The sequence below is a fragment of the Pagrus pagrus genome (genome assembly GCF_965226575.1).
Source record: "Pagrus pagrus genome assembly, chromosome: 24".
NCBI classification, from domain to species: domain Eukaryota; kingdom Metazoa; phylum Chordata; class Actinopteri; order Spariformes; family Sparidae; genus Pagrus; species Pagrus pagrus.
The window spans coordinates 5,381,357-5,397,750 of NC_140206.1; the positions used below are offsets into that span (position 1 = coordinate 5,381,357).

General features: G+C 38.4%; 2 protein-coding genes across 13 annotated transcripts in view; both read right to left on the reverse strand.

Moving 5' to 3' along the window:
* Positions 1 to 2,047: 2,047 nt before the first annotated feature.
* Positions 2,048 to 12,032, reverse strand: LOC311253543 (high affinity choline transporter 1-like; the record flags this gene model as incomplete). Its single annotated transcript, XM_084347579.1, has 8 exons — positions 2,048 to 2,566; positions 2,645 to 2,859; positions 2,946 to 3,099; positions 3,498 to 3,641; positions 3,727 to 3,875; positions 3,959 to 4,114; positions 4,510 to 4,623; positions 11,849 to 12,032. 8 exons carry the CDS (start codon positions 12,030 to 12,032, stop codon positions 2,054 to 2,056), a joined length of 1,629 nt encoding a protein of 542 aa, XP_084203705.1. The 3' UTR covers positions 2,048 to 2,053.
* Positions 12,033 to 13,768: 1,736 nt separating this feature from the next.
* The window catches only part of unc80 (unc-80 homolog (C. elegans)), a 42,511-nt gene continuing 39,885 nt past the window's right edge, over positions 13,769 to 16,394 (reverse strand). For all 12 annotated transcript variants that reach the window (XM_084346994.1, XM_084346992.1, XM_084346993.1 and 9 more), the window contains one exon: positions 13,769 to 16,259. In XM_084346994.1, coding sequence (XP_084203120.1) covers positions 15,771 to 16,259 — 489 coding nt within the window. In that variant the 3' untranslated portion in view covers positions 13,769 to 15,770. The remainder of the gene's footprint in view (positions 16,260 to 16,394) is intronic.

The following is a 16,394-nucleotide window of genomic DNA, read 5'->3' on the forward strand; positions in this document are numbered from 1 at the left end:
TGTGGATGAAGACTGTGAGATGGCACGTTGCTTCTCCGGCTGGCTCTTCTTATCGAGAGGCTTCCCTTGGTATGTGTACAGGTTTCTACCTGCTGCTGATACACCTATAGATAGAGTTTCCAGTGCATCCAGGTGAAGATGAAAAACAGACGCTGCCAGCGTTTGAATGAATGCATGTGACACAAGTCCGCGTTCGTCCGGCTTGAAAAAGAAATCCTGCTTCAATGCAAAGGAAGCTTCAGGGACGCTGTTGGTGTGACGCATCTTTTTTTGGTTTTTCCTGCACAGCTGATTTGCTTGAAATGCGCTGAGACTATAATCATTGATAATTAATGAGCGGTGCGGCTGTGTGAGACGCACAGTTAATTGTTTGGACTTAAAGTTTAATTTATGAATGATTACTCAATCGAATGTTTGATTATGTAAACGATTGATAGTGAAAAGAGTGTTAAAATCCTTTGTTTAAAGTTAAAGTTGTCTATTTATTTTATACATTTATAATCAATTTCAATGCATTTTGTGTGGCAATTAACTACAATTTATTATGATTGTGTAGGCCCATGATTGGTGCTATTAGACCATGTATTTGTGTTAATCATTAATTGAATTTACTTGATTATTAATTAAAATTGTGATTATTCGTCATGAAATGTGATTCACCATACTAATTTAGTAACCTTGTGTATCTCTGTTTCTTTATGATTTGTGTTGAAGGCTATCAACCTGAACCTGAAAACTCAAATAAATGCAGAAAAGAAGATTTGAAAAAAGGAACTGAGTTGTCCACTACGTCCTCTGTTGTGATCTAGGCCTCTTTTCAAGTTTGGGCAGATATTGAGGCAGAAGAAATCAGATAACTTGACACCCAGATACTCTAAAACTATGCATTATTTCTTTAAACTCAGAAATTATTATTTTAAACATTTAATTCTGAATTTAAACTCAATAGTCTGACTTTTTGTCTCAGAAATTCTGACTTAAAAAACAGAATTTATGACTTTAAAACATGAATTTTGATTTTTTTTCTCAGAAATTATGACTTTAAACACTTTCTGATTCTGATCTCTGAATTTTTTGTTTGAAGCCAAGTTTAAAGTTTAAGTTAAGTTGTTTTCTGGCTTTTTACTATAAGACTTATTGAAATTATTGTTTTCAGGTATTTAAAAGAATATTTCCACTTTCCAGTCACAGTTGGTTATAATAAAGGTTTTTTAAAAGATAATGGCCTGGATGAATAAACCACTATTCGTTTTGGTGTCTTACAGGACTTCAGCAGCAAAGGTTAAAAACAATCTTTGAGTGATGCTTCAACTGACGCTGAGAATGCCCCTCAGGCACACTGTACTGTATGATGAGGGATGAATGTGTTGAAAGACAGTTTCAGGTTTCTACACGTGTACATGAGATTAACTGGTCTGTCCAGCTGGACTTGCTAGTTTTTTTCCACAATATAGGCTGAAGTGAGATTTTTATGCCATTCACTGACAAAAGTTAAGAACTTTTTTTTTCAATTTAAAAAACGTCACTGTTTTTATTGCAAGAACCAGAAATAAACAACCCCAGACACTTGACCACACAATTTATCAGAAGTTATGATTTTAAACACTGAATTCTGACTTTCTTCTCAGAAATTCTGACTTCAAACTCAGAAAATATGAATTTAAACATTTAATTCTGCCTTTAAAGTCAAAATTCTGACTTTTTGTCTCAGAAATTCTGACTTAAAAACCAGAAGTTATGACTTTAAACACTGAATTCTGACTTTTTTTTCGCTCATAAAATATTAAATTATCTCAGAAATTATTCATTTAAAAATGTAATTGTGACTTTAAACTCAGAATACTGACTTTTTTCCTTAAAAAAAATATGAATTTAAAGTCATAAATTGTGAATTTAAACATTTAATTCTGACTTAAACTCAGAATTCTGAGGTTTTTTTCTCAAGAACTATTAATTTAAATTTAAACTTTTTTTTGTATCATATTAAAGTCAATGCCAAACCAGTATCATATTAGAAACAACCAAAAAACAAGCAAAAATGGCTTAAATGAATTCAGCATGTTGTATCAAGCATTGGTGCAGAAACAAATCTGTCGTCTCTGGCGCCATCTGCTGTCAGTACCTCCTGTGATTTCACCTTCAACACGTCCCACCTCTCAGGAAGGATCCCCTTGTTAAACAGGACTGACGACACATATGAAAACATCACAATGGAGACCAGAGCAGCCAGCATGCAGATGGTTTTGACAGGAGAGCGCTGGATGTAAACACCATCCTCCAAGGTGCAACCTGGGAATTGTAGGACGACGGGGAGGCCGAACAACGGCTCTCCACACAACAGTCTCATCACCACTGCGACAAGGTAGCCTGCGATCGCCCCGTAACCGTTAGACATCTCAATGAAGAGGACGCAGATCAGTTGTGGGAATATAATAGTGTAGGTCAAGTCTGAACCCAGGATCCAGAACACCAAGATGCCGCTGTCCAGGGAGGTGAGAGAAGTCCCCACAACTCCTGCGACCAATATCGAGAGACGAATCACCCACTGCAGCTCTTTGTCTGAAGCCTGGATGACAGAATATTATTTTAGATGCATGAAATGTTTGTATAAATTCCCCTCTTCCATCCCCCAAGTTCCTGATACCTGACTCCTGAAGGTCTGGTAGATGTTGGTGGTGAAGATGGTGGTGGCAGACAAGAGGAAAGAGTCAGCGGAGGACATCACCGCGGCAGCGACAGCTCCGACGCCAAAAGCAGCAATATAGGTTGGGGTAAAATGTTGCAGAATGATGGGCAACACCATGGCCGCCTCACCTCGCTCGTATGGAGAGGGGGAACCATATGAGGTGGAGTTCCAGTCTGAAGCACAAAAGAAAAAGAAGAAGTGTGCATTTACGACTCTGGCATGTTGAAGTTACCACGAAGCACGAAAGTCATAAATTTACCTGTGGAAGCTGCGACAGCTGCGATCAACACTGATGGGAGTCCAGCGATGATGACTCCACCTGCTGCTATGAAACAGATGATTCTGGCCGTGGAGGTGGAGCTGGAGGAGAGAGTCCTCTGATGGAAATCCTGAACCGCCATATTGCCCACAGTCTGGAAAACGGAAAATGTGGAACAAACCAAAATATTTTGGGTCGGAACAGAAAATAAGGAACGTGTATAAGACTTTAAACATTATCTCGTTGAGGAACTTCTGTGCCTGAGTCACTACAGTAGTCAGATCATCTCTGACTGAACTCAGCACTCACCAGAGCATCAGATTCTTTCTCTTCCTTTTCCCATCTCCTCAACATTACAGAACAGAAACACCCGACAATGGAGGTCTCCTCTGAGGGTCGCTGCTGCAGTCAGGTTGATTAACAGGAGTGAGCATCCCAAAAGTGTAAAAGTAATCTCTGAGCTCTCCTCCCGTCGGTAAACATCTGAGTTTATCCAAGCCGAGTGTGTGTTTGTGTTCATGACAGAATAAAGTGTGAAATCTTTCATCTTACCATCACTAGAAAATTATCGATCCATCTCCCGACTTCATCAGACTCCAGCGTGCCGAGCCAGGGGGCCCGATGTGTGTGGTTGAAGGCCGTTTTCGTGATGTTGGTGTAGACATCGCTTGCAAAAACAAAAGGGACACACAGCCACTGTGAAGAGAGGAGTGTGATCTCATTAGTGCATTCATTGTGCTGAGAAATCTGATTTCTTGGAGTGTCACACTGTGAAACTCACCAGGCTAAGAAGGGTCAGTGACAGCTGGACGACATCAGTGTAGGCGACTGAATAGAGACCTCCGAGGACAGTGTAGATGATCGCCACCGCAGCGGAGATCCAGACGCAGATGCTGAAAGGCAGATCCAAGATGACATGCATGGTCGCTCCTGTAACAAACACATGGCACAAAAAATTAATAGTGAATTAAATGAGTGAGACGGTGAAGAAGTGCATTTGAGTGTGTTTGTACCCAAAGCAATCAGTAATCCAGGAATCCAGATGATTTCAGCCATGACTGGAACAACGGCAAGAGCCGCAGTCAGCGTTTTCCCGTACTTTCTCTGAAATGGATCCATCATGCTGACGTAATTGTTCTCCCTCATTGGTTTTGCAAAGAACAGTCCACCTTTATTAAAAAAAAGTGAGAAAGAAAACATTTTCTGAGTGAAGACGATACCAGAACAGACTGTTCCCTGGCCTTTTACTGTTTGAATTTGAAATTAGATACATTTCTACTCCAGAGAAAAATATATTTTCTGTTCTGACAGAAGAATCTCTGAGGGTTTATTTGCATACAAGAAGAAGCTCAATTAGTTTGACAAGCAAAGCAGGCTGCAAATCCTGCAACACTGACTAAAATATGGGGGCTGCATGCAAATGACTGCCAGAAAGAGGAGAGGATTTTTGCTTAACAACAACAATATTTTTCCAAATGTTGTCAAAGATCTCCTTAAACTTCTCACTTAGAAATCAAGTGTTCTTATTAAAGCCTCCTGGGATTCATACCCAGTGAAGTCTTACCGATAATGAAGGAAATAGAGACCTGCAGAGGAACGAGAGCCCAGACCAGACCTTTGGTGGGATCATACACCGACTCTGCAACACCGATGATAAAGGTGCCTCCGACCCAAGTAGCTGCAGCAGGAAATAAACATACAGAGATGGAATAAATACTTTGAAATGTTCTACAAAGGAAACCTACAGAAACCCTGAGGGGCATTTTTTTTTTCTTCTGTTGATCCATTTTCTGTGTCTGGTCTAATTTGTTTTCTCTCCTGTGTTTATGATTTCAGAACTGGTGGAATGACACAGTTTTGCCAGAATAATCTTTCTTAAGTTCCTTAATGTTTTTTATCTGTGAAAACACATGGATTTATTTTTCCAGGGAAAAAAAAGGTTTTATGTGCGAAAAATAATTTCAGGAGAAAAAAAAAAAATTGAAGGTCAAAACATTTTTCATGTGTCAAAAACAAAAAGATTTTCACATGTTGAAACAAAAAAAAAATCTTCTGAAAGAAATGTTTTTTCTCCTGAAAAAAATGCCTTTTTCTCCTGAAAAAGGAGAAACTTCTGAAATGAAGTTTTTTCTTCTGAAATAAAGGTTTTTTCTCTGTTTTTTCAGGTTTCAATCATGAAAAACGTAAAAAGCCTCCTCAACAAAAGATTTTCACTTTCACTTTCACTTCACATATTGAAACAAAGAAATTCTCCTTAAAAAAAATGTTCTTCTGAAAGAAGGTTTTTTTCTTCTGAACAAAGGTTTTTTTCTCCTTTTTTTCAGGTTTCAATCATGAAAAATGTAAAAAAAAAAAAAAAACTCCCCTACAAATGACTTTCACTTTGCTTCACATATTGAAACAAATAAAATCTCCTGAAAAAAATCAGTTGCATATGTCAAATCAGTAGTAGTGAGATAAGCAATTGTGTTGAGATTGGATATGTGAGTTCAAGTCCCTCTAGTTGGTTGGCCCTCAAGTTGAAACTAATGTGGTGGTAATTATTCAAAACTTATTAATGAATTATGTGTGGTCTATTTCTTGTAACATTTTAAAGAGCCTTTGTTTCTTCATTTCTTCATTTAGCTGCTAACCCATGAAAATCTGCTTCACAGCCCTCTATCCACCAGGATCGTCTGTGATGCTCGAGGTCCTGACAAGAGGCAGGACTCGAACAAAGTCCTCTTCACTTCTTCTTGACTTTATGTGTTGCACTTCAAAATGTTCATGTGGTCTCTTCTGTTTCTCAGAGGTTTTCACTGTTTCCTTTAAAATTCTCTTAGCCTCACAAGGATTGAACCAACGTCTTCAGAACTTCTAATCCGCCTGCTAACACACTGAGCTATTTGATCTGACCTAATCCCAGTGTAATTCTTAAATTTTTTACTTTTACTCTTGGAAAACGGACTTCAATCTCAAAACTTTGAGTGAGGATCAAACACACATCCTAAAAATCTACAAGTAGAGCTCTAACAGCTAGTTGATCAAGGACTTCTCCAAATGTTTCTTCGCATGAAATGGAGTAAATAAAAAGTCTGAATTTCTTTCTTTTTTTCAAATTCCAGAGATTTTTTTTGTATTTGTGTGTGAAACCGAGCGAAAAACAAAAACAAATATTTAATCCTCTGTGAATTTTAAGGTCCAACACCAAGAATTCTGAGTGAAAAGCTTTAAAAATGACAAGGTCTTTGTCTCTTTCTCATTGGCTCAAGGCGTAAGAGGATTAAAAAGGTTTAAAAGGTCGAAGCTTCAATCCTCTGATATCTGTCACATTTTTTGTGCAACCTCATTGTGGATAAGGTTGCATAGCAGAAATATCGCAACAAGATGAACATCAGATGTGGTTGATATCTGAGGTCCAAGATTCAAATCCAGGCTCACCTTACTGGAAATGTTAAGTTTTCTCTTCAGTAATGTGAACAGGTAATATAACAATGAACCAGCACAGTTAAGGCTTCAAGTGTAGATATAATGCTGGTGCGTGACGAGTGTTTCGATGAGTCTTTCAATGAAACCGTTCTGCTGTTACTACTAAAATTTAAAGAAAGGCAACAGCAAACACTATTCTTGCTGTCTAAACACATAGCTCAACAAGAAAGCACCCAGCTTGGTAGATTTAGAACTTCTGTGTTCAAGACCAGCTTGTGTCTGTGCTCATTTCCATGTTTTTTCCTCAGAAGTGTGAAATATAAGAAACACAAAATGTATATCAAAGCAGTTGCATAGGTAGCTCAGTGAGATAAGCAATTGTGTTGAGATTGGAGATGTGAGTTCAAGTCCATCCAGGAAATCAAATTTTATTTTATAACCGCGGGGGGAATATGAAGATCTTGCGTTTTAATTCAGACATTTTTTTGCATTTTTGTGAAGTGAAACCAAAGGAAAACGAAGCATTTCCGAAGAATTCCGAAGTTTTCCGAAGATTCCCGAAGATTTCCGAAGAATTCCGAAGATTTCCGAAGATTTCCTATTTTTTCCGAAGATTCCCGAAATTTTCCGAAGATACCCGGAGAATTTCCGAAGATTCCCGAAGAATTTCCGAAATTTTCCGAAGATTCCCGAAGAATTTCCGAAGATTTCCAAACAATTTCTGAACAATTTCTGAACCTTTTTCCGAAGAATTTCTGAAAAAACAAAGAACTCCAAAGAATTTACTCAAAAACCGCAGGGGTAAAATATGAAGGTTTTTTTTTTTTTTAAATTCAGACCAATTGATCTCATAAAGGATCAAACCCACAATCTCCACAGCTCTAAGCAATCCTCTTACAAGCTGAGCTACTTGTTCATGTGGTGTTTTCCTGTTTCTCAGAGGTTGTCACTGTTTCCAACAAGTAAGCACCCAGCTTGGTAGATTTAGACCTTGTGTGTTCAAGACCAGCTTGTGTCTGTGCTCATTTCCATGTTTTTTCCTCAGAAGTGTGAAATATAAGAAACACAAAAATGTATATCAAAGCAGTTGCATAGGTAGCTCAGTGAGATAAGCAATTGTGTTGAGGTTGGAGATGTCAGTTCAAGTCCAGCCAGGAACTCAAATTTTCTTTTATAACCGCGGGGGAATATGAAGATCTTACTCTTTGATTCAGACATTTTTTTTGCATTTTTGTGAAGTGAAACCAAAAGAAAACGAAGCATTTCCGAAGATTTCCGAAGATTTCCGAAGAATTCCGAAGATTTCCGAAGTTTTCCGAAGATTTCCGAAGAATTCCGAAGTTTTCCGAAGATTTCCGAAGTTTTCCGAAGATTCCCGAAATGTTCCGAAGATTCCCGAAGAATTTCCGAAATTTTCCGAAGATTCCCGAAGAATTTCCGAAGATTTCCGAACAATTTCTGAACAATTTCTGAACATTTTCCAAAGAATTTCTGAAAAAAACAAAGAACTCCAAAGAATTTACTCAAAAACCGCAGGGGAAAAACATGAAGGTTTTTTTTTTTTTTTTTTAATTCAGACCAATTGATCTCATAAGGATCAAACCCACAATCTCCACAGCTCTAAGCAATCCTCTTACAAGCTGAGCTACTTGTTCATGTGGTGTTTTCCTGTTTCTCAGAGGTTGTCACTGTTTCCAACAAGTAAGCACCCAGCTTGGTAGAATTAGAACTTGTGTGTTCAAGACCAGCTTGTGTCTGTGCTCATTTCCATGTTTTTTCCTCAGAAGTGTGAAATATAAGAAACACAAAAATGTATATCAAAGCAGTTGCATAGGTAGCTCAGTGAGATAAGCAATTGTGTTGAGATTGGAGATGTCAGTTCAAGTCCATCCAGGAACTCAAATTTTCTTTTATAGCCGCGGGGGGAATATGAAGATCTTACTCTTTGATTCAGAAATTTTTTTGCATTTTTGTGAAGTGAAACCAAAAGAAAACGAAGCATTGCCGAAGATTTCCGAAGAATTCCGAAGATTCCCGAAGTTTTCCGAAGATTCCCGAAGATTTCCGAAGAATTCCGAAGATTTCCGAAGTTTTCCGAAGATTCCCGAAGATTCCCGAAGATTTCCGAAGAATTCCGAAGTTTTCCGAAGATTTCCGAAGATTCCCGAAATATTCCGAAGATTCCCGAAGAATTTCCGAAGATTTTCGAACAATTTCTGAACAATTTCTGAACATTTTCCAAAGAATTTCTGAAAAAAACAAAGAACTCCAAAGAATTTACTCAAAAACCGCAGGGGAAAAATATGAAGGTTTTTTTTTTTTTTTTCTTTTAATTCAGACCAATTGATCTCATAAGGATCAAACCCACAATCTCCACAGCTCTAAGCAATCCTCTTACAAGCTGAGCTACTTGTTCATGTGGTGTTTCGTGTTTCTCAGAGGTTGTCACTGTTTCCAACAAGTAAGCACCCAGCTTGGTAGATTTAGAACTTGTGTGTTCAAAACCAGCTTGTGTCTGTGCTCATTTCCATGTTTTTTCCTCAGAAGTGTGAAATATAAAAAACACAAAAATATATATCAAAGCAGTTGCATAGGTAGCTCAGTAAGATCAGCAATTGTGTTGAGATTGGAGATGTCAGTTCAAGTCCCTCCAGGAAATCAAATTTTATTTTATAACCGCGGGGGGAATATGAAGATCTTACTTTTTAATTCAGACATTTTTTTTGCATTTTTGTGAAGTGAAACCAAAGGAAAACGAAGCATTTCCGAAGATTTCCGAAGTTTTCCGAAGATTCCCGAAGATTTCCGAAGATTCCCGAAGATTTCCGAAGAATTCCGAAGAATTCCGAAGCTTTCCGAAGTTTTCCGAAGATTCCCGATTTTTTTCCGAAGATACCCGGAGAATTTCCGAAGATTCCCGAAGAATTTCCGAAATTTTCCGAAGATTCCCGAAGAATTTCCGAACAATTTCTGAACATTTTCCGAAGAATTTCTGAAAAAATAAAGAACTCCAAAGAATTTACTCAAAAACCGCAGGGGAAAAATACGAAGGTTTTTTTTTTATTTTTTTTAATTCAGACCAATTGATCTCATAAGGATCAAACCCACAATCTCCACAGCTCTAAGCAATCCTCTTACAAGCTGAGCTACTTGTTCATGTGGTGTTTTCCTGTTTCTCAGAGGTTGTCACTGTTTCCAACAAGTAAGCACCCAGCTTGGTAGAATTAGACCTTGTGTGTTCAAGACCAGCTTGTGTCTGTGCTCATTTCCATGTTTTTTCCTCAGAAGTGTGAAATATAAAAAACACAAAAATATATATCAAAGCAGTTGCATAGGTAGCTCAGTAAGATCAGCAATTGTGTTGAGATTGGAGATGTCAGTTCAAGTCCCTCCAGGAAATCAAATTTTATTTTATAACCGCGGGGGGAATATGAAGATCTTACTTTTTAATTCAGACATTTTTTTTGCATTTTTGTGAAGTGAAACCAAAGGAAAACGAAGCATTTCCGAAGATTTCCGAAGTTTTCCGAAGATTCCCGAAGATTCCCGAAGTTTTCCGAAGATTCCCGAAGATTTCCGAAGAATTCCGAAGAATTCCGAAGTTTTCCGAAGATTCCCGATTTTTTTTCCGAAGATACCCGGAGAATTTCCGAAGATTCCCGAAGAATTTCCGAAATTTTCCGAAGATTCCCGAAGAAATTCCTAACAATTGTGAACATTTTCCGAAGAATTTCTGAAAAAACAAAGAACTCCAAAGAATTTACTCAAAAACCGCAGGGGAAAAATACGAAGGTTTTTTTGTTTTTTTTTAAATTCAGACCAATTGATCTCATAAGGATCAAACCCACAATCTCCACAGCTCTAAGCAATCCTCTTACAAGCTGAGCTACTTGTTCATGTGGTGTTTCGTGTTTCTCAGAGGTTGTCACTGTTTCCAACAAGTAAGCACCCAGCTTGGTAGATTTAGAACTTGTGTGTTCAAGACCAGCTTGTGTCTGTGCTCATTTCCATGTTTTTTCCTCAGAAGTGTGAAATATAAGAAACACAAAAATGTATATCAAAGCAGTTGCATAGGTAGCTCAGTGAGATAAGCAATTGTGTTGAGATTGGAGATGTGAGTTCAAGTCCCTCCAGGAAATCAAATTTTATTTTATAACCGCGGGGGGAATATGAAGAACTTCCTTTTTAATTCAGACATTTTTTTGCATTTTTGTGAAGTGAAACCAAAGGAAAGTGAAGCATTTCCGAAGATTTCCGAAGTTTTCCGAATATTTCCGAAGATTCCCGAAGATTTCCGAAGAATTCCGAAGTTTTCCGAAGATTCCCGAAGTTTTCCGAAGATTTCCGAAGAATTCCGAAGATTCCCGAAGATTTCCGAAGAATTCCAAAGAATTCCGAAGATTTCCGATTTTTTTCCGAAGATTCCCGAAATTTTCCGAAGATACCCGGAGAATTTCCGAAGATTCACGAACAATTTCCGAACAATTCTGAACATTTTCTGAAGAATTCCGAAGATTCCCGACGTTTTCCGAAGATTTCCGATTTTTTCCGAAGATTCCCGAAATTTTCTGAAGATACACGGAGAATTTCCCAAGATTTCTGAACAATTTCCGAACAATTCTGAACAATTTCTGAGCATTTTCCGATGAATTTCTGAAAAAACAAAGAACTCCAAAGAATTTACTCAAAAAACCGCAGGGGAAAAATATGAAGGTTTTTTTTTTTTGTTTTTTTTTTATTCAGCCCAATTGTTTTGTTTTTTGTGAAGGGAAACCAAAGGAAAAAGAAGAATTTCCAACTTCAGAAGTCTTTGAATCTCATAAGGATCAAACCCACAATCTCCACAGCTCTAAGCAATCCTCTTACAAGCTGAGCTACTTGTTCATGTGGTGTTTTCCTGTTTCTCAGAGGTTGTCACTGTTTCCTTCTGTAACCTGACCTTCAAAATTTTCTAAGACTGCACAAGGATTGAACCAGCATCCTCAGAACTTCTCATCAGCCTGCTAACACATTGAGCTATTTGATCTGACTTAATCCCAGAGTAATTCTTACATTTTTGACTTTTACTTTTTGGAAACAGACTTCAATCTCAAAACTTTGATCAAGGATCGAACACATCCTAAAAATCTACATGTAGAGCTCTAACAGCTACTTGATCATGGCCTCCTCCAAATGTTTCTTCACATGAAATTTTGTTTTCATGCTTTCATGCAATATACCATATACAAAACATGAATATATCACAAAACAGAACTTACATGTGAAACTTAACAATATAGATACAACATTATTATTTATGTAAAGTGAAATCTTATGTTTGTAAGAACAAAATATCAAAATTACAAAGCGCAGAGCCAAGGTATTAAAAGTTTTGTTTACTGTTATTAACAATGTTCACCAAAAACACCACATTTAGTGGTTGAGAGTGGGCAAAGTAAGTAAAAAACGTCCTCACAGCAATTTCATTACATATAATTTGTCCAATGTAAACTCACCTGTCATTGTAAATGCACCCAGTACCAAGCTGACCCTCCGGTTAGCCAATAAAGAAGCTTCTATGCGACTACCATGCACATTTCTCTCCATCTTCTTAGCTTTCACAGAAGCCCAGATGCCAATTCCAAACACCAACAAGTAGAAGGCGACCATCATTATCAGACCTGGTATACTGAGAGCCATTGTGGATCACACTGACACTGTGCTTTCCAAACATTAACTGACTCCACAGCCTGAGTAGGCGCCTGCCTTTTAGCTTCTTGTGTACTTGGCTGCCGGACAAATGAATGTAAATCAGTGACAAATTCCACCAAATTCCACTTCACCCAAACTATTACGCAAAGTGACTTGTGCTTGCTGTCATTTTAAAGTCAAATGAAATGAAAAATGGGAACGTATTTCATTAAAGTCGAGTCGGGCCGCAGGTTGTGAGGATGTATGTGGGTTCAATCCTTAGGTGAGCTTGTGAATTTTGACATCCAAGACCAAGAGGAAGGTGAGAACCTCAGAGAAACAGTGTCAAAGGTTATTAAGAGGCTACCTTAGAGAGTTAAAGGACCTCGGTTCAATTCCCGCTCTTATCTGTGAATTTTGAGGTTGGTTGAAAAATAAGGATTAGAGTGTCAATATATCTCAGCAGGCAAGAAGACTGATCAGAAGCTGTGAATTTTGAAGTCCAAATCCAAGAACATGTACCTCTTCAAATACCTTCAGAAGATTAACTTGAGAGTTTTTTCAGATGTCAACTTTTAAGTCCAACAAAAAGAGGAAGGGTAGAAATATCTGAGAAACACCTTAAAACTTCAGCTGATCAAATAGCTTGCAGTGTTACAGCTCAACACTCAAGTTTTTAAGGATCTGGGTTCAATCCCCACACAAGTCTTTAACTTTTGACAAGGGGTGCCCAGAAGAAAAAGTGGAAAGCTTGAAGAAATACAGTGGAAGCACCTCAGCATTTTAGACGACTGATCAGAAGTTCTGAGGATGTCGACTCAATGAACTTCGAAGGCCGGATCTCCAAAGGTAAAAAAAACCTCTGAGAGTCAGGCTTCATTGTTCAAATAGCTCAGGTTGTGAGAAGATTGCTTAGAGTTTCAAAGATTGTAGGTTTGAATCTTATATGTTTTGAAGAAGGTCATGAACACACAACTCCTTTTACGCCATGCTACTGAGGAGAAAATGTGTAAAAGGTTTTTGAGCAAAAGCAAGTTTTGAACCCTTGACCTCAGCAGGCTGCGAGGATGCCACTCAAGGATCTTTCTCATTGAGCTATCTGCAAGCTCTATGAAAATCAGGTTTGCTGCTACTTGTTTTTATGCTTTTGAGGCGAAACCACAGAAAAGTTTCAATTGAGGTCAACCTGGAGTTGAACCCTGAACCACAGATATCCAGGTATGTTGCTGATAAAGACTTTATCCTAATGAGCTACACCTGGAGCTTAGTCACTCATGGTTGGTTGTTGTATTTCTTGTTCACATGCTGTGGACAAACCTTGAGGAATTAAAACTCACAAGACAGATGTGGTTGGACTTGAACCTCAGATGTCTGGTCTTCATCAGTAGGAACTTATCACACTGAGCTATTCATCATGATGGTACCTTCTTGTAAATAACAGCAGCTGTCGTTTCCATAAACATAAAGTATAAATACATAGGTATCATCTCCAGTGTCAAGTGTTGAAGAAAATGTGTTAGAAGTTGAGAGTTGCTTATTTCACACTGGATTTGAGGTTTGTTGTAAATATCGTCGCACATTCAAGCAGCAAAACTAAAATATGTAGCATAAACCTGACAGGACAGAGGAAACTCTCACTTCTAGCTTCTGATATATATTCTGAACAATATATTTTCTGTAACAAACTGACCAGAACTATTGCTGTTTTTCTCTCCACGCTTAAAGAAATGGACGGAAACTTGAAAAACATTGTAAACAATATCCATTTATTTAGATATTCCAGAAATGTTCTGATATACTGTAGAATATTCTTAACTTTGCACAAAGAAGACATAATTTGACACAGACACGACACATTTAAAGGGAAATCAGATCCAACAGCTCGACGGCCCTCTGACTAATAAGCATCTTTGTACTTGTGTTTTATGACATTTCAGTTTTGCATCATGAAAAATCAAATTGAGTGAAACTGACAGGACACGAAACACACTCCGTCGTAAAAGTCCAACATCTGGGGTCTTAAATAAGCTAACGTGTTTTTATGATAAATACACTTTAAATATTATTTCCTCTGCGTAAGTAAACAGTACACGATCTCTATGTACTCATGTGATTACAATATTTTCACAAAGAAAGAATGATGAACACAGCACTGACGTATAGTACAGAGAAAGCAGCTGATAACGACACACTCACAGTGCGTTGGTGTGGATTATGGCACGTATCGATCCCGTATCATGTGATTCAACGTCATCATCAGCAATATGATCAGTTATGAATCGACTGTGACAGAATTTTAAATGAAAGCAGGGTTTTACATATAAAAAAATGTGTATTTAATCTTAAAATAAATAGTTTGACAATATTAAATATCCAGATCTTTCGGAGGTACGAGGTTTTCACAATAAACTTATTTAAACTTTTATGATATCGACAGTAATATTTCTCTGTTAAGGCATGGAATGAACAACGAGGTAACGGCCATCTACTGCATCGCTTCATCACAGTTGCAATAAAATTTTAAAAAAGGAGTCTGTGCGCAAGACATGGAAACAAAACCAGCACTGCAACAACAATCAGGACAACTGACTGATTCTGAGTAAATGTTATGTCAGAGTTGATATATTTGACCACAGAGAAACACAATAATGGAGGATACAGTCTTTGGTCACAAATAAGAGACACAAAACACACTGAACTGCATTAAAATGTACAATAAACAATTCAAATTAATGTTCAAATCTGCATTTTCTCAATATTACCTGTGCAGTTTCACTGAAAAACCTGAATAAAATAAAAGACACAACTGAATTTAAAGGGTTTCTCCGGCAATTTAGCATATTTTAATCATTTACAGTCCGTAGCTTTAGAAATGTGATATATATTTGTTTTGATAGGTGTGCAATAGATTTATTTATACTTTAATGCATTAAAATATGCAACTTAAAGGTGATTTGAAGTCACCAAATCACATGACGAGTCAAACGGTAGGTAAAGTAAATTATATTGAATATGAAATGTCAACATATCCTTTTCTTCCGGGCGCTTCGGCTAGCTGTGGCTACTTGTAACTTACTCGACTTGTTCCATGAACATTTCTACAGTTTTACAGAAAAAAGTACGATTATCTTCTTAAATATAAAATCTCTCATCTCTCGCTCCTGTTCCATATGATCACATAAAATGTTTAATAAACTGTCATTTAAATTTATTGTATATCATTTAATATAAAGGCTCATTTCACCCACAGCTTTAGAATTAATACACTGTTTATACAATTTCTTTATATAGATCTCTGCTTATAGACATCATTTAAATCTAGTATTAATTAGTTAAATATCTTCTGGTTTCCTTTGATAATTAATTCACCAGCATGAATAGTCCATTGTATAACATGAATACGATTGAAAAATAAATCTTTGGGGTTAAACAGACCAACATGGTTTCATGTTTCAAAGCAATACGGTAGACTGCTGCTGAAGTTTACATTCAACCCTCACGGTTTGTAGCCATTAAAACAGATTTTCATGTTGATATTCAACACTGAGATACGATAAGAGACCAACAGAGACAGGACGGATTTTTTTGTACATTTAGGAATGAACACTTAAGTTTAGAAATCAAGTCGGAGGCAGAGGGTTACATTCCCGTCCTTTCACACTACTTAATTTCTCTGTTGTGGCTCTTAAATGTTTAGAAATGTGTGCGCACCCTGCAGGTATCTACAGATAGAAAAATACAATCCTCTCACACGTGAGACTCGTCCAGATCCAGGTCGACGGGGGAGAGAGGCAGGGGTAACCGGCGAGGTGACCGGCGTGGCGAGGGAGCCGACAGCAGCGGGGTGAGGAGGGGGTTCTCCGTGCCGTCGTCCTCGCTGAGCTGCAGCAGGGTGTCGCTGCGAGGCAGCAGCGCCGTCGTGTCCTCGTCCCCGGGGCTCTCTCTGATCCTGGGAGGCCCGGGCGGCGGGGGAGGCAGGAGAGGGGCCGGTGGCAGAGGCGGAGGCGGCGGAGGACCGGGGGCCGGTGCCGTGCCCAGGACCGGGAGCGGCGGCGGGAGAGGAGAGGAGGTGCGGGATAAGGGGAGAGGGGAGCAGGTACGAGAGAGGGGCAGCGGGGAGCAGGTTCGGGATGGAGGTGTCGGGGTGGAGGGGCGGGAGATGGAGGGGGGAGGGGAGAGGCTGCTGCGGAGGCCCCACTGCTCCCTCTTCTCCTTGCTGGTTATGACTGAAGGGACCTGGGTGAGAAAACACTTTGATCCTGAAGGTTCAGCTTGTAACATGAGACACAGTGTTTTTTTTCAGGAAACTTAATTGCAGTGTTTGTTTTTGTAATACTCATTTTGACCACAAGAGGCTGAAGTGCACCACTA